This window comes from Gobio gobio, assembly GCF_949357685.1.
Source record: "Gobio gobio genome assembly, chromosome: 1".
Taxonomy (NCBI): Eukaryota; Metazoa; Chordata; class Actinopteri; order Cypriniformes; family Gobionidae; genus Gobio; species Gobio gobio.
In genome coordinates, this window is record NC_137097.1 from 67605190 (window position 1) to 67628574 (window position 23385).

The window sequence follows — 23385 nt, forward strand, 5'->3', positions numbered from 1 at the left end:
GCAGTGTATATTATAACAAGAGTGAAAACTAAACCTAATTGGTTTTCTAATTTGGTGCCAGGTGACAATACACGTGCAAATATCTTTTTAGCTTAATATCACAGCATCGAAGGAATCAAAAAACATTCTTCGAGCACTCAGGGTTTATGATCTTTGCTCACGTACGTCACACTCCTGTAGTCAGAATAACCAGACAGGAATATGAGCTCGTCTTTCTATTTATGAGGCACCCAAATGCCACAGCAACATGACTTTCTTATATTTAAAACTATTGCTTTGAATGTTAAAGTTGAACCCGTTTGTCACTCGATACATTAAGTCACATTTATTTATATATAATAGCACTTTATTCAATACAGATCGTTTCAGCAACTTCACATTAATAAACGGTAAAATAAGTGTTCACACCAAGAACGATAACTACATTAGCGTCCACACAAATGCACAATAACTTTATTGTAAGCCTTTATGTAGTATGCAGCTTTAATCGCTCAAGCTCTTTAACGCAGGATGGATTCTGATTGGCTGTCAAATGTTTTTATCGTTCAGCAGCGGATTCAATTTCAGCTGTAAAGCAGCTCTACAGAGAGCAAGTGTTATCCAGCTCAATTCATTTCAAATAGTGTCGTCTTCCAATTGTATCAGTGCCATTAAATCGATAATATTACTGAATATTAACTTTCTTTTAAATCCCAACAGAGCAAGCTAATGGTGACAGTGGCAAGGAACCAAGACGCCATTAGGTCCCAACCACGATCCTGGAGGCACACCAGGATGTCTCCTTTATCTTTATCACACCCATTTCAGGTCTTGGAGTCTCCACTAATAAGATGATCATTTGAATCCGGTGTGTTTGATTAGGGAGACATGCAAAATGTGCAGTGTTTGTGTGCCTCAAGGATCGTGGTTGGGAAACACTGCATTAGGTGAAAGGAAAAAATCCATGGGAGAATCCAGGCTCAGCTGGGGGTCTAGCAGAGGTTTACAGAGCCTTTTATGTTAAATGACTAACGTGAGTGTAAAGCAGACAATCCATACTGTATAATCCATACAGAAGCCGAATAAATAACTACACAATACACTGAGAAGTTGTAAAAAACAAAGTACAAACTTTATTATTCTGTTTTTACAAAAGGCACAAGCCTCTTTTCCCCAGTTTAAAAAAAAAATACAATAGCTTCTCAACAACCAAACGGACTGACTGTCCCACATAAAGAGAAACAACAAAAATAGAAACAAAAAATAAAAATAAAAGAGATGACAGACAATAAAAGAGGGAGAAGATGAGAGACAGGACAAGTCTGGAGACTGCGGAGATGGCCAGAGGACATGTGGTGTGCCAGGACAAACGTTGAGGGTTTAAACACAGCCGTGTGGTTCAAAAATCACAGCGAGAAGAGCTTCGGTCGAGGAGAACATCTCTTTGAAAATAAGAGTCACTCCTCGTTATACTACAGTAAGTGCTTCAGGTTCATAAAAATCAGCCCCGTTCCCCTCGACACACCCAACCTCTGATATGTCCTCAGGATTTTCTTACAGTGATTTCTGGGAGTAGAAAATACACAAAAAAATAGACACCCTGTGGCTTCGGTAGAGGAAATGTTCAAACGCGGGAGGGGGCGAAAGACATCTTCGCAAAGACAAAACCGTTTTTTTTTACAGACTTAACGTGAAAAACAAAAGACAGCACAAGTAGGACACTAGTCTCTATGACCCAAGCAAACCATTATCCAAATAGAAAAGCGCAAGAAAACAAAACAAAACTGCCAATATTAGATCATCCCATTCTTCTGGAAGCCCTGATTCCCAGCAGTCTTCACCGCAGTATGAATGACAAGGTCTACAGAGCCAGCGTGCTGACAGCACCTGATAAATCCAGAAGGGAAAAACACAATCTGTCCAGCAGCAAAAAGATTCCCTGTAATATTTCATAAGGGAAAGGGGGCATGCACTCTTTCGAATGCAAAAAAAAAAAAAAAAACCAAGACACTTATCTTTCTCTATGGCCAAATCTTGCCGACTTCAGCGCCGGCAACGCAACGCAAAACACAACGGTAGATTGATCTGGAATGTTTGGAAACATGAACCGTGAGAAGAGATGAACATGGGGCGTGTTACCGCCACCCTCTTGCCTCACTCTCTAGCGCCATCTTCAGGGCTAAAGCTTAAGGCAGGCCTCTGTGCCTCACCGTGCACACCGAAGCTGAGTTAAGGCAAGCCACTGGCCATTGTTCGGCACGGGATACGCCTCTCAATCCCACCAGGGGCATAAAGAGTTCACAGTACCGCATGGCTTATTCCAGGTGTGTCCAATCCTGGAGCTGGAGGACCAACGTCCTGCAGAGATTAGCTCCAACGTGTCCCATAGCATAACTGGTTCAGGTGTGTTTAATTGGGGCTGGAGCTAAACTTTGCAGGGGAATGGCCTTCCAGAAGCAGGACTGGACATCCCTGGCTTATCTGGAGAGTTCAAGCAGGAGTAGCACCACCTTGCTGTCTATGTGATTATCTGTGGCGCGTACGAACGCCAAGAAATACAGGGAAACTAAAACATTCAGGCGAGCAGAGCGAACCAGCGAGTGCATAGAGCTAGAGCGCAAGATTACAGGCTAGTCACTCCTCGGCGCAGCCGCAAATATCACTACACGCCGCAAAGAGCATCTGACACGACTTGGGACGACAAAAGGACACGACAATACTTCTGAGAAGACCAAAGGGGCCACGCAGTTCCTCTCAAAGGGGAGCGAGAACCAAAAGAGCTGCATAGGCTGAAATCGGGCCATGACAACCCTGGTAGTGCCATTTCCACACTTCCTTAAAAACAAAAAAAAACAAGACCTTTGCGCTTATATTAGCGAGTGTGCTAAAAGCGTCACACAAATTTCCTCGCAGGTACGAGTACCTGGCGGTTAGCTTATTCCATTTGACATACAAACGACACTGAAAAAAAATTCGGCCAGAATTTGGAAATTACGACTTTAAGGACAGGACCGCGGTGGGGGGGCGTTTGGACGCGACGGAGGGAGTGCTTCACCCTACACCAATGTGTGTACTGGGAACCCAGCCCAGTAAAGATGAGCGACAATAAGTGCACAAAGTCCCCCCTCTTTGCGTAATTTAAAAAGTGCGCGCAATACAAAGCCCCTCCTTTGTCACGCTATTGAGAACTTGAGAATCGCCAGCAAATGGGAAAACTAGAGGCGTGTCTACGCCAAAAAAAAAAGTAACATTTCCTCTAAAGTTTCGGAAGCCATGGTGTGGAACAGGTTTCTGAAGTCTCATTGGCTCACAGTGATGCTTCAAGCCTCCCCAGAACGGAAAGAGGAATATGACGCAGCCAGAGCGGGGTGGGGGGCAAAGGGTTCATTTTCGAGAGATGAGAGTCTTGTAGCGCAGAAATGGGATTCCTCCAATCAGAACACTCTACTCTCCTCTTATGGGCAGGATGTAGGAGAACAGGAAGTGATGAAGCAGAGGCCTGGATGACCGGTGGCAGATTCGAACACATATTTTGTGATTCACAAGCGATCACAAAATCGCTTACCGGGGAGCGTGTGTTGGTAAAACTATGTATGAGTAAGAGCTGTATCATATGAATGTATCGAGTTACCAGAGTGCTATGGAGTTATAGTGTACTGTGCGAGTATACATAAGCGTGCTCGTTCAGTTTGCGGCACATTTCCTGTAAACTTTTCTTTTTTTTTGTCCATTTTTGTTTCGTTTTTTCCCCCCAAGAAACCTTCAAGTCATTGAGTCTGTGAGTCCCGTATGCGAGTATGAAGAAGACAGCGACAGGAAGAGAGGAGAGAGAAAGAAAGAGTATTTCTGCGGAGGCCCTTCCACAGACCCCCTCACTGTGTCCCCCGGTACATGTGGGGGGGGGGGGGGGGATATGGGGATGGGGGTGACTGGGGCAGTTAACAGTCCTCAGATCCTTCGTTATCAGAGGCGGTGTCGGAGTCTCCGGTGTCTGTGAGGACACGGCCCGGGGTGACGATGACCGCTCTGCGCTTTTCTTCCTCGGGCACGACCATCCTGTCCTGCGTGCCTTCAATGTGCTGGATTGCCTGCGGGAAAACAGGATGAAACTGTTAAGATGACTTCATCCAAATTATCATCTTTTTGGCTGTTAAGTTGCCCAAGTTCTGTTCAGTTGCTTATGATCTAAAATTGGTCAGGATGGTCTACCAGTTGGTTGGTTCAACAACAGACTAGTTGAGGTGTGAAGCTGCATAGAATGAAATGGAGCGCTGCAGGAATGACATTTTTGTAGGCCAAAAGCCCAGAAACCAAGCACTTTCGGTTCCATTATCCCAAAGTCAATGGGTGTTTGTTTCCAAGTCTGTGGTTAAAACGAGCTCAAGATATTTTCACTTTTTATTCTACAACAAAATACAGCAGTAGGCCAATACCCCCTTGTGATTTTATTAAAGTTTACTTGTCTTGAAAAAGGTGGTTGCTAACAAGTGACTACAGAGGTTGTCAGGGATAAATGTCAACTTATCTATGCGCTAGTTTGCTTTTTCGGCCTCATTGCGTTTATGATCACGCTCTTGCAATCGAATTGGCTTTGGCATCCAGGGAGCAGTTGGGGATTGGGTGCCTTGTTCAAGGGCACCTCAGTCATTTCCTGCTGGTACTGAACCCGCAACCTTCAGGTTACCAGTCTGACTCTTTAACCATTAGGGTCACGACTGTCCCCCTAGTCTTTAAATAAAGAAGTCTAGTGAAAGCGACATTAAAATCATGCAACCACAGTGTAGTTCGCTTTAGCATATGTTTAAATACGATTGTATTTAGACTTCAAAGTTCCTAAAAGTTGTGTTCATTTGTGAAGATTATCAAGATGAACAAACCATACAAGAATCATATAGTTTTGTTGGTAACAGAGCTTATTTTCTGCAATAATCCAATGAAAAAATAGCCATTCTATTGGGTTTTTGTCAAGGGAACCAGGGTGATAAGTTGGCCAACAAATGTCAACAAAGACCCGACAATTGGTGCCATTCCCACACTTTCTAAAAAAAAACAAGACCTTTATACTTATATTAGCAAGTGTACTAAAAGCAGTACACAAATTTCCTTGCAGGTATATGAACCTCACGGTTAGCTTATTCCATAAAATAGATAAACAAGTCAACATCGCCAGTGTTATAGCTAGGGCTGTAATCTCCCAGTCGATTAGTTGATTATTAGTCGATACGTTCTGGCTCGACCAAAATTCTGATTTGTCGATTTTTTGCCACGTTCATTTCATCAGGTGGAAAGCACTAATTGCTAATGGGGGTGTTGTCAGAGCACCCCTGTTTCACAGGTAACAGTCTGCCTTCAGAACACCCCCCTTGTTTTCACTTATTTTGGATTAGCCCAACCCAACGCGTTTTCCTAGTCAGTCCTCTTCTAAAATGTCAACCAAGACATCGGCAGTGTGGCAGCATTTTTTAAAAATAGAAAATGGGAAAAAAAGTTGAATGCTAATTTTGCAAGCCATAGTTTGCATATCACAGCTCGACGACAAACATGTCATATCACCTAAAAACGGTAAGCTAACTTGTCTGTGTTAGGTTGCCCCGTCACTTTTATTATTGCTGTCGGAGCCGACAGACTCGTGTGTCAGACTCATTTCAGTGCAAAATAATCAGCTCAAAAACTATTTAATATACTGCAAATAGTCTACTAGTTTGTGTTTATTTATAATTCAGTTAGGCAGACAACAAGGCTACCAAGTGCTGCGCACAGTGCGCAGCTAATAAATTTAACGTTTTTTTTCCTAATGTCATTTTTGGTCGAACATTTCAGGACTTCAGTCGACCAAGATTTTCTTTGGTTGATTACAGCCCTAGTTATAGCATGGCAACCCCTCAGAGAGGATTCCCATGGTAACAAAATGACTTGCTATGAATATTCCTATCATTACCCATGATCCGTAGGGTTCGGTTTTTTGGTGAGGTCTACAGTGGTTAGGTGCACTCACTCTAATAAAAACCACCAAGACTTTACGGTCGGTCAGTGCTTTTTTTTTTTTGGTAGGCTAGCACTGAACTACTTTTAGACAAGTTGTTTAGTTTTTTCATACAACCCAGTTGAAAATTAGTCAGAAATATGTATTTTAGCACATCCTTAGTCTGAGCGACAAATGTTTACCAATATAGATAAGTAGCAAAACTGCATAATGTAGGAGAAAAATTACAATTTAAAAAACAATTGTGATTCGTAATGCAATTAAAAATAGCTCCAGGTTTGCGCTTGTTTGTAGCGCTGCACTCACTTTTAAATGGAATCAAAAATTTAATTTTGCAGTTCCCTAGGCCATTTACACCTGGTATTAAGATGTGCTTTGGTCAATCGAATCAAAAGTAGTCAAGTGTTTTAATCCGCCTCGTCCACTTTCAAGCACTTCTCTCCTGATTTCTTCAAGTGGAGGGTTTATGGGCGGGTAAATGTATGTGTTTTTTCAGATCTTTTTATCTAATGGACTCTAATCTATCTAAATTGCTCATGCAATTTCCATAATGGATGCGCCCGGAGACGACGGAAAAACACACGGAGAACAGCAGCTTTCGTTTCTGCTCAGACAGCCACGAAAACATGCGGTCTAGTGGGTTAAACCACTAAAACTGATATGCAGAAGGTTGCTGGTTCGATCCCAACGGTCACCACCAGTGTGTCCTTGAGCAAGGCACTTTACTCCATGTTGCCCCAGGGGGATTGTCCCTGTAATAAGTACTGTTAGTCGCTGCCAAATAGAAGCGTCCGCCAAATGCGTAAATGTTAGAAATCACTTAGGTCTTCAGCTGACAAAGTTTAAATCCCGTCTGGCTAGCGCGCTTCTCATAATGTTTACGCATTTGGTCAGTGGGTGGAGAGTAGACGTCTTTTGTGGCTGTTCGACCACATGAGCGTTTACACTATGAAAGCAATCAGGTGTGCATTTTCAACTACCTCCGGAAGTGGTCGAAAGTGGACAAGCTTAAAATGTTTTACACCCAGTTTACACCTGTATTTAGTGTCGCCCACAAGGAACATTCATCTTAATACCAGGTGTAAACAGGGTCTTAGTCTTTTTTTGTCTGCAAAAAAAGTGTGAAAATGCCCTATAGGTAGTTGAAATCTCATTCAGGACATGCGTTTTACCTGCACAATGGTGTCCAAGTTCTGTCGTGATGTGGATGCTGTGTTGATCACGGAGGCGGGGCCCATGGTTACCACAGTGACATGATGGGGTGGGGGTGGCGGCGCAGGGGCGGGAACGATTACTGTGGCGTGATGAGTGGGTGCAGGCGGCGTGGCAGGAGAAAATACCTGAGGAATAAAGCAGGACGAAGGGTTACAACAAATTCAACATGAAATCAGAACTTACACTTTATCTATGTATATTTACTTTCTTATATTTTTATGGTCTTATTGTGGACAATTCAGCAGTGCTCATTTAAAGAGCGAAAAAAAGGGTCAGTAAGATTTTTTTGAAGTATCTTACGCTCACCAAGACTGCATTTGTTTTGTGAAATATTACCACAATTTACAATAATATACTTTAATATACTTAAAAATCGAACTTATTCCTGTGATCAAAGCTGTATTTTCAGCATCATTACTTCAGTGTCACATTCTGATATGATGATTTGATGCTCAAGAAACATTTCTGATTATTACCAATGTTGAGAACAAATGTGCTGCTTCATATTTTGTGGATTCTTTGCTGAATAGAACGCTTAAAAGAACAGCATTTATTTGAAATAAATCTTTTATGATGTTAAAATTGTCTTTACTGTCACTTTTGATCATTTTAATGGTGTCCTTGCTGAATAAAAGTATTCATTTCAGAATCTCACTGACCCAAAACTTTCACCAAAATGTATAAACTGTTAAAACAGCTTCTCTGGTCACAGAAAAATAATACTAAAAAGGATTATTATTTTTAGTACTAAAAACGACAGTTATTTGAATATTGTGTCACTCAGAAATCTGTCACATTATAGAAGTTAAATTGCTTGCAAATGTCATTTGATGTTGTCTTTAACTCTTCTAATGCCCTCTAGTGGATCAACACATCAGATCAACACAAACTCAAGTTGACAAGGTGCATTGCAAAACTGAGGGCTTGACTTTTATTCTGTACTTCAATCACTGCTAGTATATCAGTCAATGTTAGTGTATCAACAGGGCTCCAGACTAACATTAGAGAGCAGTAGCACTGGTGACACTAAGATCTACAGGAGGAGGCGCAGCACCTGATTTGGTAGTGCTGGGGGGCATCTTTAATCAAAGTTAATTTAATCATAAAATAACTATATGCAGTTACTAATAATATTACATGTTAGTTTATTGGAAATTTGACCGTAAGGGACTGAACTTGAATTAAGATGCAGATGAAATTAACGAAAGTAACATGCAAAAACCTCAATTTTATAGGGAAAATATTCTGCTTTTATTAAATGTACGATAGTCCTTCTATAGTAATCACACTGAAAGACAGCTTTAGTGATTAAGGAGCACTCTTTACTTGCTTTGTGTAATTCAGTCACAATTTGAAGAAAAGTTTTTGTTTTTCATGAGACTTTTCCACTGCATGGTAATGCTTGGTACGGCTCGGCTTAGCTCGCTTCGCTTTTCCACTGTGTGATATGAATCGGTTCCGCACGGCTTGCTTTGTTTTTCCACTGCAGTTAGTACCGCTTTAAAGTGGGTGGGATTATAGAATGATCGTTGTAATTGTGCCGCCTCTACTTCTCGGCATGTGGATGTTTTTAAAGGGTAACTAAACCCTAAAACAACCTTTTTTTAGTTAATGATCTGCAAGACTGGGGCTTTATTAGTGCGGTTTATTGATTTGAGTAAATGTTTTGACATTTGGGTATAAAGTGTTTTAATTCTACAATGTATGGTGTAAAAGAGTGCTGCCCTCTTAAGGTTGAACGGTGGCTACTGCAATTGAATTTTCCTATTGGACGATGTTTGCCATCGTGACGCATGATGGCTCTTCCAACGGCTCACTACCCCCCACACCCCTGGCACGAGCTCACCACGCCCTAATCAATCGGTCACTGCGGGTCTCTGGTGCATGCCCCATGCTCAGCCCCGCCCTCGATTCGTCTCCTCTGTCTCTGCAGGGCTTTGACTATTTCTATTTCTGATTCCATTTCAACCTTTGACTATTTCTGCCACAATACCATGGTTACAGTTAGCATTACTTGCAGACAATCGTCTGCCCATTTTTCCAGTATTTATCAAATATTGCCAGTGGGTGGAGTTAGGCTCTGATCAGGGGTTGAATTACCCTTTAACTACAAGACAAATAAGTTTTAGTTTTACAAATCATCACATTAAAAACTGATAATATTGAAAATAATAATATTGAAAGCCCTTGAAAAGTTCTTGAATATCACTCTCAAAAGGTTGTACCCTGATATGAATAATAATTAAAAAAAAAACTTTGACTATTGCTGCCACAATACCATGGTTACAGTTAGCATTACTTGCAGACAATCGTCTGCCCACTTTTCCAGCATTTTTCAAATATTCCCAGTGGGTGGAGTTGGGCTCTGATCAGGGGTTGAGTTACCCTTTAACTACAAGACGAATACGTTTGTTTCAAAGTAGGGCTGATGGCAGCAAAACAAAATACTGCTAAAAACAAGAGAGTAGGCACTCGTACAACAAAGCGCAGTTGACAACAATCACTTGATTTGGTAGACAGCACACAAGAGTAAACTAATCTTGTATTTAGCAATGTGTTTAGGGTCTCAACTGGTAGTAACTGACAATGCTCTGAACACGATGCTCTGAACAAAAAGCAGTGTTTACACATCACTTTTTAGTATCGGTATGGCATGCTTGGAACCTCAACCAAGGTGGTACTATTTAAGCAAACCTTACCGAGCCGTACCAAACCGCACCATGCAGTGGAAAAGCACCAAAAAGGGAGCCGTACCGAACTGTACCATGCAGTGGAAAAGCACCATTAGTACTACATTTTGTCCATATATTAGGGAGTGGAAATGGCTAATAAGTCAACAGGTGCTCCTCTGCCGCCATCTACTAGCTATAAGTGATCATTTCAGGTTGTTTTTTATTAATAATAATAAGTGTTTTTGTATGCTACGAAGTGTTAGTTTTCCTAAATCTTTAAAGTTTTAGTTTTACAAATCATAACATTAAAAATTAGCCTGGTCCTACCAGACTCTCAAATTTCCTTTGTACAGAGAGTCTGGCCACTCTCCACTGACAAGCGTTAACTTCCTTGAAGGCGGGAACGTTGTTGAAGTTTAAAACTCTGGATCTGCCATAACCAAATCGCTAACGTTTGGTCGTTTCGTAGGTTATCTCAAACTAGCGCACGACATCAACGCCATCGTTTTCAGCCACTCCCTCGGTTTGCTGATTGGACCGGTTAAAATTTGAGAATATACCGCAATCCCAGTACTGAAGGAAAATGAAAATTGAGTGGAAGTACGTAGGAGGGCGGAGCCAGGCTAATTAAAAATAACATTAAAGGGTTAGTTCACCCAAAAATGAAAATTTTGTCATTAATTCCTCACCCTCATGTCGTTCGACACCCGTAAGACCTCCGTTCATCTTCAGAACACAAATGAAGATATTTTTGTTGAAAGCTGATGGCTGAGAAAGGCTTCAGATAGGCCTCCATTGGCATTCAGTACATTTACACTCCCAAGACCCATGAAAGGCACTAAAAACGTTGTTACAAAGTCCATCTCACCACAGTGGCTCTACAATAATTTTACGATGCGACGACAATAGTTTTTGTGTGCAAAAAAAAAATCAAAATAACACCTTTATCCAACTTGTTCTTGTCTTCCGTGTGTGCCTCCACGACGCATGCGCGAGAATATGACGCAGATCCGGCGTTCGGACACATGACCCAGAAGCGATTTGTTTACAAGCAGACGAAGACGCGCGTGTCTAAGCTGTTGAATTCTACATTGATCGTGCTTTAGGTCTCGGCGTAGTTCTCAAAATGGGGTTAAAGTGTGCATTTCATGGATTCCCGAACCCCGGCGCTACGTCATATTCTCGCGCATCCGTCGTGGAGGCACACACGGAAGACAACAAGCTGGATAAAGGTGTTATTTAGATTTTTTTTTTGCACACAAAAACTATTGTCGTCGCATCGTATGGACTTTGTAACGACGTTTTTAGTGCCTTTTATGGGTCTTGGGAGTGTAAATGTACTGAATGCCAATGGAGGCCTATCTGAAGCCTTTCTCAGCCATCAGCTTTACACTAAAATATCTTCATTTGTGTTCCGAAGATGAACGGAGGTCTTACGGGTGTCCAACGACATGAGGGTGAGTATTTAATGACAGAATTTTCATTTTTGGGTGAACTAACCCTTTAAAAATGGATAATATCGAAAATAATAATATTGAAAGCCTTTGAAAAGTTCTTGAATATCACTCTCAAACGGTTGTACCCTGAGATGAATATTTCTGCCACAATACCATGGTTACAGTTAGCATTACTACATTAAATCCATGATTTGTGGATTGAAAAGCCTTCTATAATTAGTTTGTTCACAGCATGTTTCTCCTAGTTTCCACATTAGCGCTGTTTGATCTGATATCTGTGATTCATACAAGAATTCTGCGCTGAATTTGAATGCTTCTCTAGATCTTGCAGTAGCGATGTTATTAATACAGCGGCAAATTCAAACGCTTTCTCGCTGGATCTCCCAGTGCTGTTTAGCAGAAACAAATTCGCATGATCAAGATCAACACGCGAGTAAACCGAGCTCTCGCAGTCTATTATTGGTCCGTGCAGCGCAGCTCAAATGAGTAGCGTGGTTTTGTTCTGTTTGCGGTTTCATGTTTCTCATATGGAAACTATCAGGAATAAAAGGTCGCAGTCTGGAGCCCTGATCAATGATATGAGAGAGTAAGCGAGAGTCTGTCTGACCAGAGGGCTGCGAGCAGGGGTGCTGGTCTCTTTTCCCAGCTGTTCTTGCTGCTGCTGTTGAAGACGGAGCAGAGATTGCGACTGCACATGCTGTTCCTGGACCTGCTGTGCGATCACCTTTAGCTTCTCAGGGTACAAGTGGGCATCCAACGAACGGATCTAACAGAAACACACAAAGAAACACAGAGACCCTCGGTCAGACTCGGCACATATCTAGAAGATAAAGGAGAGCAGTGTTTCCTCATCTTTTTTTTTTCCTCCCGTGAGGAAGTTTCTTCAGCGAGTTTCATGGATAGCAGCAGAGATTGGGGTTTAATTTGCACTTCAAGTGTGATGTTCAGAAACGATTCATGCTCTCAGGGGAGCTGTGCACCTTCTGTGAAATCTCATTAAATATGCAAAGACTAAAGCGAGCTAATTTTAGCAAGCAGACTGATGCAGCAAAAGAAAAAAAAGTTTGATTACGGATTTTAAAGATGACAACTCTTCAGCACTGGACCACGATGAATACAGAAACGCGAGTTTCAGTCGAGCAAAACTTTGAGTGACAGATCAAACAGCACCTAATGAGTTCTATTGAAATTTGTCAAATAAATATCAAAAATCTATTATGGATGAGAACACCAAGTAATGAGGGATGGCATGAAGTCAAAAGTAAGCTAAAAGGTGTTCACAATAAATTTAGGACTTAAGAAATCCCTACTATTTTCTTGAGCATATCCTTTGAAATTTGAGCTTCTAAGACTGCAGATATACACATGCACGCAAACAGAGTATATAGGAAATTTAAATTTGATATATGAATTGCCTGGAATTATATCGCCCATTTGCAGATGCTTAATAATATAAATATATAGCATAACATTATGACAGGTGAAGTGAACAACACTGATTATCTCTTCATCACGGCACCTGTTAGTGGGTGGGATATATTAGGCAGCAAGTGAACATTTTGTCCTCAAAGTTGATGTGTTAGAAGCAGGAAAAATGGGCAAGCGTAAGGATTTGAGCGATATGACAAGGGCCAAATTGTGATGGCTAGACGACTGGGTCAGAGCATCTCCAAAACTGCAGCTCTTGTGGGGTGTTCCCGGTCTGCAGTGGTCAGTCTCTATCAAAAGTGCTCCAATGAAGGAACAGTGGAGAACCAGCGACAGGGTCATGGCTCTGACCCGCATGCTTCAATACAACAGACGAGCTACTGTAGCTCAAATTGCTCAAGAAGTTAATGCTGGTCAGAGCATCACAGCCGCAGACCAGTCAGGGTGTCCATGCTGACCCCTGTCCACCGCCGAAAGCACCAACATGAGCATCAGAACTGGACCACTGAGCAATGGAAGGTGGGCTGGTCTGATGAATCATGTTTTCTTTTACATCACGTGGATGGCCGGTGCGTGTGCGTGCCTTACCTGGGCAACACATGGCACCAGGTGCACTATGGGAAGAAGGCAAGCCGGCGGAGGCAGTGATGCTTTGGGCAATGTTCTGCTGGGAAACCTTGGGTCTTGCCATCCATGTGGATGTTACTTTGACACGTAACACCTACCTAAGCATTGTTGCAGACCATGTACACCCTTTCATGGAAACTGTATTCCCTGGTGGCTGTGGCTCTTTCAGCAAATAATGCGCCACCACAAAGCAGAAATGGTTCAGGAATGGTTTTAGGTGTTGACTTGGCCTCCAAATTCCCAAGATTTGGATTCCCTAAATCCAATCGAGCATCTGTGGGATGTGCTGAACAAACAAGTCCGATCTATGGAGGCCCCACCTCGCAACTTACAGGATGTAAGTTACTTATAGGATCTGCTGCTAACATCTTGGTGCCAGACACCACAGCACACCTTCAGGGGTCTAGTGGAGTCCATGCCTCGTCGGGTCAGGGCTGTTTTGGCAGCGAAAGGGGGACCAACACAATATATAAAGGGGTCATAATATTATTCCTGATCCGGAGTATTATTTTTAAATAAACAACAACAACAAATACACACACTAATATATATATATATATATATAATAACCAATAATAAATCCCATGAGAGATAGAGATCTATTTATAAAACAACAACAACAACAACAAAAACTACTAACACTGGCTGATTTTTTGGACCTCTACAATTAAAATATATCAATAATAGAGATGCAACGATTGCAGTGTTCTTGGCAGATTTCTTTTTTTTTTGTAAATGTGACCTGCCAATACCCATTTTTTCCAATTCAGATTTTCTTTCTAACTATAATTGACAGCTTAAATGAACAAAAATCTACTTTTCTTCACTGCAAAATGTTATTTTCATAAAAAAAAAAGGTCAGTAATAAAACAAGAACAAATTGCAAACAACAGCACAAATAAATGCAATAGAATAAAGAGAGATGAAATAAACACGGCTGTGGATCTGACAGTAGGTTAGTATTCGGGTAAGAAATTAAAATAATAATTTGTAAAATAACACTGGATAGTTGCATTGTAAATACAATGAATTACATAAAAAAGTAATGCTTACAATTTAAGTTATAAAAGTTATTCAGTCAAGGGCAGCGAGAGATTTTCTCTTTGTCTTTTGTTCTTTGATTAACATGACAGACCGCAGCAGGAATATTAGGCTGCTGTCACTTTAAGAGCTTATGCACGGATCCAATATACTGTTACACAACATGCATTTTCCTTCTCAACTATTTATGTTCCAAAACCTAATTTACCTGAATACTGTTAATAATTGTACTTCATTTTGTGTCTTTTAAATGCAATAAGCCACTCATTTTGTTGTTCACAAGCTGTTTGAGAGGTGGCTTTATGTTAGCGGCACTTATATAGATCAGTGGTGCGCGTGTTTTTGGTGTGAGAGTGAAACCTGAGGGAATTAGTAAAATGATGTGCAATACAAGCACTATTGAACCGGAGCGAATGAGACGAGAGAGTGTGAGGAGGTGCAGCTGACGTCATTGCCTGTGCAGCAAAACAGACCAGTCACCAGTCCGGGCCGAGCATGAGGAAAAACGGCTGATTAAAAACTGTCCCTGGCCAGTCGATCAGCGCATCTCTAATCAATAAGTAGTCATGTGTCCTAAGCTATGTAAAGCCTAAGCAGCAAACACTGCCCAAAAACGGACATGGCCACAAATATACCTGTTCTTCCAGCATCATGCGAACCGAGCGCTCTTTATCCAGCTGTTGTCGGAGTTCAATCATCTCTCTCCGCAGATCCTCCACCTTCTCCTCCTCCAGAATGTCTGGGGATCCAATCCCTTCATCCTTCTCCTCGGCGCGCCTCCTCTTCGGAGACGAGCCGCTGAACTCCTTCTGATGGGAGGAAGAGGAAAACATGAGACAACAGGAAGAAAAAGTGTGCGGGGACAGAGGAGTGAAGATATAGGATACGCAGTGAAAAGGATGAAACACGCTCCCAAATAATGTTTCACCTGTATGTAGCGTTTGAGTTGGGTGTTTTGTTGCAGCAGCCGTGTCTTCTCCTGCTCCAGAGAAAAGATGTATTCGGCCGTCTGCTGTAAGATGGCAGCCTGAGAAAGAGAAAGATCACATTACATCCATTTACTGGCATCATGTGATGGATGCTAGAAGTGCACTACCATTCATAAGTTTGGGGTCAGTAAGAATGCGTTAATTTGATTAAAAAAAATGACAGTAAAGACATTTACGCTAGAACATTTTCATTACATTTTTCTAAGTATCCTTGGTCTCCACAAAAATATGAAGCAGCACAACTGTTTTCAACACTGATAATAATCAGAAATGTTTCTTGAGCATCAAATCATCATATGAGAATGATTTCTGAAGGATCACGTGACACTGAAGACAGTGAAAATACAGCTTTAACATCACAGGAATAAATTACATTAATCAATATATTCACATAGAAAAGTTATTTTAAATTGTAATATTTCACAACTTTACTATATTTTGACTAAATAAATACAGCCTAGGTGATCATAAAAGACTTTTCAAAAACATTTAACAGAAAACGTATGAGGTAGATAAATCTAGATTTAAAGGAATAGTTCACCCCCAAAAAAATGAACATTGCCATTACTTGCATGCTCTTGCAAACCTGTTTAACCTTCATCATATATTAAAAATATTCATGCAGCCCTTTACAAATGCAATAAAGCAGATGGGAAGACTTAATGAAAAATGACTTCAATTTCAGTCTGTTTCTCAAAAAAAATCTATCATATGGGTTCAAAAGATGTGAATGGACCACATATTCACTGAAAATATTGAAGTGCCACTAGTTTTGATTGAACCGTCTCTAAAAGGATACGACTCTTAAGATTCATTCACAAATCAATTAATCGGTTGATTTTGGCTGCATTTCTCAAAAGCATTGTGAGCAAAGTTGATCAACTGTAGAGGCCATTGGTGGCAACACACAATGCAAACGCAGCCCTGGTTCAGAAAATGGTTCGTTCATTCACACATTGGACTGATCCGATTCAACTCAGTGACTCAATGACCAAATCCCAACTCACTGGAGGTGACAACTATAAGAGAATAACGAAGAACTTCAAACACAACTTTTGCAGTTTAGCATTGTAAGTTATACTGACTACTTCTGCATGATGCTTTTCCACCCATGTTTAAAGCTTTAAACTCATTTGGCTTTGGAACAACATGAGGGCGAGTAAAAGTATTTTAATTTCGGAGTGAACTATTCATTGAAAACCAACGCTTGATTCCCACTCTTACCGGATGAACGTTGTCGGACTCACCTTGCTTAGCTTTTCTCCGTCACTATGTGGGATGAGTGTTTTCAGAGACTGGAAGCCAGCGTTGATGCTCTGCATGCGCCGGCGCTCATTACTGTTGGCGATTTCCCGCCGAATACGCCGTTCCTGGTCCCGCGCCGTCTCTGGCGTGAGGGGAATGTTTGCTAAGCTGTGAAGAAGAAATGTCACTGCACTTTAGTCTTCTTCAAATGAATGAAACAGTATAAATATTACATTTCACACTTCAAAAAAAAATTTAAGTGTAAAAGTTAAAAACCGGGGATATAAGACATTATCCCCTGGTTTCACAGACAGGGTTTAAAGGGTTAGTTCACCCAAAAATGAAAATTCTGTCATTAATTACTTATAATTATCCTCATGTCGTTCGACACCCATAAGACCTCCGTTCATCTTCGGAACACAAATGAAGATATTTTAGTTGAAATCTGATGGCTCTGAAAGGCCTCCATTGGCACAATGGCACGGTTCACTCTCAAGACCCTTAAAAGGTACTAAAGACGTCGTTACAAAGTCCATCTCACTACAGTGGCTCTAAAATAACTTTATGGAGTGACGAGATTAGTTTTTGTGCGCAAAAAAACCCTAAATAACAACTTCTATAGTGATGATGATTTCAAAACACGGCATCATGAAGCGTCGAAGTGTTATGAATCAGTGAGTCGATTCAGCAGTTTGAATCGCCAAATTTCAGCAGTTTGGCGGTTTGACACGCGATCCGAATCATGATTCGGCTCATTGATTCATAACGCTTCGAAGCTTCATGATGCCGTGTTTTGAAATCGTCCTCACTATAGAAGTCGTTATTTAGGGTTTTTTTGCGCACAAAAACTATTGTCGCCGATTCATAAAGTTATTTTAGAACCACTGTAGTGAGATGGACTTTTTAACGACGTCTTTAGTACCTTTTAAGGGTCTTGAGAGTGAACCGTGCCATTGAGCCAATGGAGGCCTTTCAGAGCCATCAGATTTCAACTAAAATATCTTCATTTGTGTTCTGAAGATGAACGGAGGTCTGACGGGTGTCGAACGACATGAGGGTAAGTAATTAATGACAGAATTTTCATTTTTGGGTGAACTAACCCTTTAAGCTAGTCTCAGACTAAAATGCATGTTTGAGCTGTTATGCACCGAATGTTTGGTAACCGAAATTATTCTGCAATTTTTGCTATTTTCGACCGAATAAATGTTACAGAAAAATTACGTTTTTGATGACGCAATCAAATATAGCAACCAGCGTGTGTGAGAGAGAGGCGTGCCACTTCTAAATGCAGAAAACATGTCAGAAGTGTGGAAGCATTGAAGTGTCTGAGAAAGACCCAAAAATGGCCGTATGCAGACACTGTTCTGCTGAATTGTCTAAGCACCCTCTAATGCAAGCAAGAGCACCCTCAGTTGATACTGTAATAATATATTGGCAAATGCTCCAGTGCATATTTGTGCCTGTAGAACGTCAAATGTATCCATTTACTACGTGTTTCCGCAGCGGTGACACAGTTGTTGATCTCTTGTACGCAATGGCCAATCCGTTTAAAGTTTATCAGACACCACTCACTGCTCAAACCGCCAGAGTTTTTATTCAGTGCTGAGTTATACAGGCTCGCAAAACCTCTCATGAACAAACAAACAAAGTGTAGACACGAATCGATGCAAGTAAGATATTTATTGTGCATTGTTAGCAGCTTCAATGAACTTTGTAATTTGTGTGATCGTGATGAACTGACACAGCGACATAATGTAATGCTGCGTAAATGGAGCGGTCTTGGCTCAGTTCTGAGTCTCCAGTCTATATAATCCGTTAAATAAAACTAGTGTTTTTCATGTTGCAAAAAGGAGTAATGGCCAATTGCACGCTGCAAAGTTTCGGAAGAGACATAGTGAAATAGTAACGCATTAAAGCTGTAAAGGCAGACTAATAGAAAAATACTAGTTGCAAAATATTTGTGAAATTGTAAATATCTAAAATGTCTCACTGTATGATACCTGTAGGCATAACAGGCCAAAGATAAGATAAGATGGCATAATATTTTTATTTTACTTTTTTTCAATTTAAGTTTTATTGTGCTTTGTTTGTATAATGTCTGCTGGAATGTTAAAAAAATGTTCAGAGTTAAATAAATATTTTAAAATTGTAGTTTTGTAATTTATTTTTCTTTTAAAAGCAAGACAAAATAGTAAAAAGCAATTTTTTTTACTATTTAATTCATGCAATGGTGAAAAAAATTGGCAAAATAAATGGAATAAATTCAAATTGAATTAAACATGGAATAATTGCATATTGAATTAAACATTTCTATACAAAATATATATTTTACAAACTAATTTGGACTGTTAAATTGCTAGAAAATATGTCTAACCAAGATTTAAAGTTGATCCCACAAAAATTGAGCCTGCTTATAAAGTATAATTTCCATTCAATTGCATTGGTTTTCCCAGGATGAATTTTGAATGTTTAAGCTTTCAGATGACACCTAATCTATGAGGATTACTAAAATGTGTACGTTACAATAAACAAGCACAGAAAGCACATTTTAGTAATCATCATAGATTATGCGTCATTTGAAAGCTTAAATACTCAAAATTCACTCAAAACTCTTAAAGGGATAGTTCATCCAAAAATAACAATTCTGTCATTAATTACTCACACTCAGGTCGAATCAAAACCGTTAGACTTTCGTTCATCTTTGGAACACAAATGAAGATCTTTTTAATGAAATTTGAGCGATTTCTGTCCCTCCATTGACAGCTACGCGACTACCACTTTCAATCCCCAGAAAAGTAGTAAAGACACCATAACGTGTGTCATGATGCTCACATGAACATGTGTTAGAGATTAATATTTTGTAAATAAAGTGGCAAATTGCTTCATAAAGTAGAGGTTAAACCACTGGAGTCACATGGATTACTTTAAAGATGTCTTGGGACTTGAAAGTGGTAGTTGTGTCGACTGTCAATGGAGGGACAGAGAGCTCTTAGATTTCATTAAAAATATCTTCATTTGTGTTGTGGAGACGAACAAAAGTCTTACAGGTTTGGAATGACATGAGGTTTGGTGAACTAAACCTTTAAAATAAAGCAACATTTATGATAATCACGCAACTTAAAGAAATTGCAGTTTGATTACTATATTGAAACACTGTGTTATATAATATTATAATTTACTTTAAAAGAATACCATGACACTACCAATTGTGGTATTACAATTAGGGCTGTCAAGATTAATCGCGATTAATCGCATCCAAAATAAAAGTTTGTGTTTACATAATATGTGTGTGTGTACTCTGTTAATTATTATTTATATATAAATACACACACATTCATGTATATATTTAAGAAATATTTGCATGTATATACATTTATATAATCTATAATATATATAAATATAAATGTTTTATATATAAAAATATAATTTTTTTCTTAAATATATACATGCTTGTGTGTGTATTTATATATAAATAATAATTAACAGAGTACACACACATATATTATGTAAAAAACTTTTATTTTCGATGCGATTAATCGCATTACAATGTTTTTTTTCTTTCGTTTTATGGATTTTTCTTGTGAATGAAACTTAGCTAAAGGTTTTGTTTTGATTTTTTTTTTTTTTTATGTAAACACTGATTCAAGAAAAGCTGAATAAAGTTAAAAGATTCATTTAAAAATCATTATAAATGTATATATCAGCTGAGTGTTTTTTTCCCCTGCGTGCATCCCTAAAATAGGATGCAACATTAAAAGTATCAGAGTAGTAAATATTAAATGTTATTTTTTATAAAACAACTAAAAAATGTTGCCCCCCCCCCTCCCTTTTGCTTACGTCCATAAAACAGGACGCAACACTGAGAAAGAGAAACATTAGAGTGCGAAGTAGAAAATATTGACTTTCCTGAATGCTCATTCAAGTCCATTGTCTCTAAATTCAAGCCTCTGGAAATCTCTGCCTCACACGATCACACGCGTGCTTTGGCCGAGGAAATCAAACCCTAATTGAACTTCCTCCCTGTCTGGGCATCTCGCGGGGTATCTCTGGAAAGCCTCTCTTATCAGCAGCGCCTCAGCTGCGTGAGGACAAACACGGGGAACAATTGTGCAGGCGCACATGAGGGGAGAGAGAGAGAGAGAGAGAGAGAGGTTTCCCTGCTCGCTTCCTTACGTCCAAGCGGCTCAAACCCCGGCAAACAGATCCAATGCCAAAATCACAACAAGAGCCAACAGTGGAACGAGAGATATGGTCAGATCAGCCATTTCCAGCCGTACACATGAAAATGACCCAGCTTCTTTTAAGCATGAAAATTAAATGGTCAAAAGAGATTTGTAATTTCAGTATGTGGCGTGAGACCTTGCACTGGTATAAACAAAGCTCCCATTACAATAAAGAAGTATAACTTTTAAAATAACGTAAAATAGTCAATAGTTTAAACATATAAAATTGCCTATTAAATATAAATTGAAATATAAAGCCTTAATAGTAATTCATAATTTCATCATAATACTTAGTATTAATAATATATAGTATAGCCTATATATTATTAAAAACTGACATGGATAATAATAATAATAATAGATATAAATATAAATAATAATAGTATTGATATGACAAGATTCCTAAAATATTACTGAGCACCAAGTTTACACCAATTAAATGGTGTAAACTTTTTAAAATTACTATAAAACAGACAAGGACGAATTGCCTTTGCTTGACAACTTAAACATGGTTTAAACCCAAACAAATAAAATAGCCAGTGTACTAGATACTTTAACTACAGTAACGTTATAATTTCAACCCGAACAAAAGGTAACGTTAGTAACATGTAGGCTACTACCTTGGTGTTTTGGACTTGTATAATTGTAAAATTAGTGTACTTTGTACCTCGGAAGCCTTCAATTGATTAAGAACATGGAATTACCGGTAAAACGATCTACAAAGTGCCCCGTGAATAACTGAAAAACAATCCCTTTGAAGACTACTCGCATCATTTGTATGCCAACTGACATCGGCGAAAACTACAATTCCCAGAACGCCCTGCGCTAATCGGCTCCCTGGCCTCGCCCCCTTCTGAGAATGGATCGCAGATGCATTGACGGGGCCTTCCTTCAACAGCACACACACCCCCTTATTAAAATAACACCAGTTATTAATTTACTAACCTCTAAAAACCTCACATCTCATTCACAGTGGACCGAAACTAAAATATCAAGCGAGATAACGAACACAGCCGCTGGCCTAAATAAAAAAACATCGTGTTCACGGTCCGCCATTACAACAATGCGCCTCGCTCTCGCGCTTCCTCCGTCCATGCGGCAGCACCGACGCAGTCCAAATATCATCTGATCTCTCTCTCGCCGCGCGCACGGCGAGATTTCTCGCGCTTTACGCCCATTTCAACCTCGTATGTCGGAGATGCCCGCGCGCAATGGAAGTCTTGAGACGTTTAACGTATGATTGCGGGGAGAAACAGACGACGCCAAAACGCACGAGCCACAAGCATGGCCGCACTGCCCACAATAACTTAAGCCCCGAAAACACACACCAGAACACGCGAACTTACACCCAAACACACTTTGAGCATGCACACCTCTACACAAGACGACTGGTTGGCGGGTGTAGCGAAATATGCCCGGTTTCCAACATTAAACACACGCGCGAGATCAGCAGCGTGGTGGTGTGTGTGCATGCAACCACGTGGTTTGTGTTTGTTAGACACAAAATGTATCGATTTCGCCGAGATATTACACAGGTAACACTAACCTGACAAGCCACGGTGGTTCCATGGACCCTCGGGGAAGGTATTAAATGGAGAAAACCGAGTCTCGCGCGCGTTACGTCCTGTCTAAACCCACTAGATGGGCGCATGTACACAATAACACAGAAATCATGCGTGCATGTTACTCTAGTAGTAGTGCTGCTGCTGTTGGCGCGCGATTAAAGGATCGCATAGGTGTGCGTCTCGTGCGCAATGGTTTTGGAGAGGGTCTCTCACGTACCTGCACAAGCCCCCTATGACTTCTTTCTCGGTTTTCCTGAAATGTTGCAAGGAGGGCACCTTCTGAGCTGGTACCATGAAATACTCCATGCTTCCCCTCTTCTCTCCAGCTCGCGCTCCTCGATTCTTCTTGTACTTTATCGGATTAAAAGACAAACGCGTCTATTTCTCATTTAAGAAGCAGAGCCGTGCGTATCCTGCTGATTTCGGGCATGAGCGCGTGAGATGAGTGTTGAGTTGTAAGGTTACTCTACTCTTCCAGCTGATGGGGTTCCCTCGTAGTGTGTGTGTGGCGCTCGCTTGCTCTCTTTCCCTCCCTCCTTCTGCATGTGTGCGCGCGCGTGTGTGTGTTTGCAGCTGATCGGATGTCTTTCAAGGCGGGAAACAGCTGGTAGGAATCACACACAGCCCTGCACTACCAAAAAGCCTCCTTCCGCCGAACGGGAGGACTTGCATGTAAACAAAGGAGTATTGCAACAGCGACCATATTATTCTCCAGTAATCAGCTGGACGGTTTCATGCGTGTTGCATGACGGAAAGCGCACTGTACTACATGCGTTTAAATGCCCGCCTCGTGCGCATATCCAAACAATGCATTGTGACAAATTGCGCACTGTTTTTTATTAGATAAATATGTGGTTTCACGATTATGAATGAATCCATAATGTTGTGAGCTTTTTATAGCGCATTAAACAATGCGTGCATATTAAAATATTAGTAGGCTTGCATTGCTCATATAGTTGTT

The 23385-nt window shown here is 40.4% G+C and overlaps 1 protein-coding gene across 3 annotated transcripts; it reads right to left on the reverse strand.

Annotated features, from left to right (window-relative positions):
* Window positions 1-1083: 1083 nt before the first annotated feature.
* On the reverse strand, window positions 1084-23193 carry tfap4 (transcription factor AP-4 (activating enhancer binding protein 4)). Of its 3 annotated transcripts, none has more exons than XM_079825479.1 (7): window positions 22642-23193; window positions 16639-16804; window positions 15331-15429; window positions 15038-15211; window positions 11914-12072; window positions 7135-7302; window positions 1087-4067 (listed from the first exon to the last, which is right to left on the reverse strand). In XM_079825479.1, the coding sequence occupies exons 1-7, from the start codon at window positions 22728-22730 to the stop codon at window positions 3918-3920; spliced, it is 1005 nt and encodes a 334-aa protein (XP_079681605.1). In that variant the 5' UTR covers window positions 22731-23193; the 3' UTR covers window positions 1087-3917. The 3 variants fall into 3 exon arrangements, with proteins under 3 accessions (XP_079681607.1, XP_079681605.1, XP_079681606.1); XM_079825480.1 differs by lacking the exon at window positions 22642-23193 and adding an exon at window positions 22406-22612 and having other exon boundaries at window positions 1088-4067; XM_079825481.1 differs by lacking the exon at window positions 11914-12072 and having other exon boundaries at window positions 1084-4067; window positions 22642-22965.
* Window positions 23194-23385: the final 192 nt, after the last annotated feature.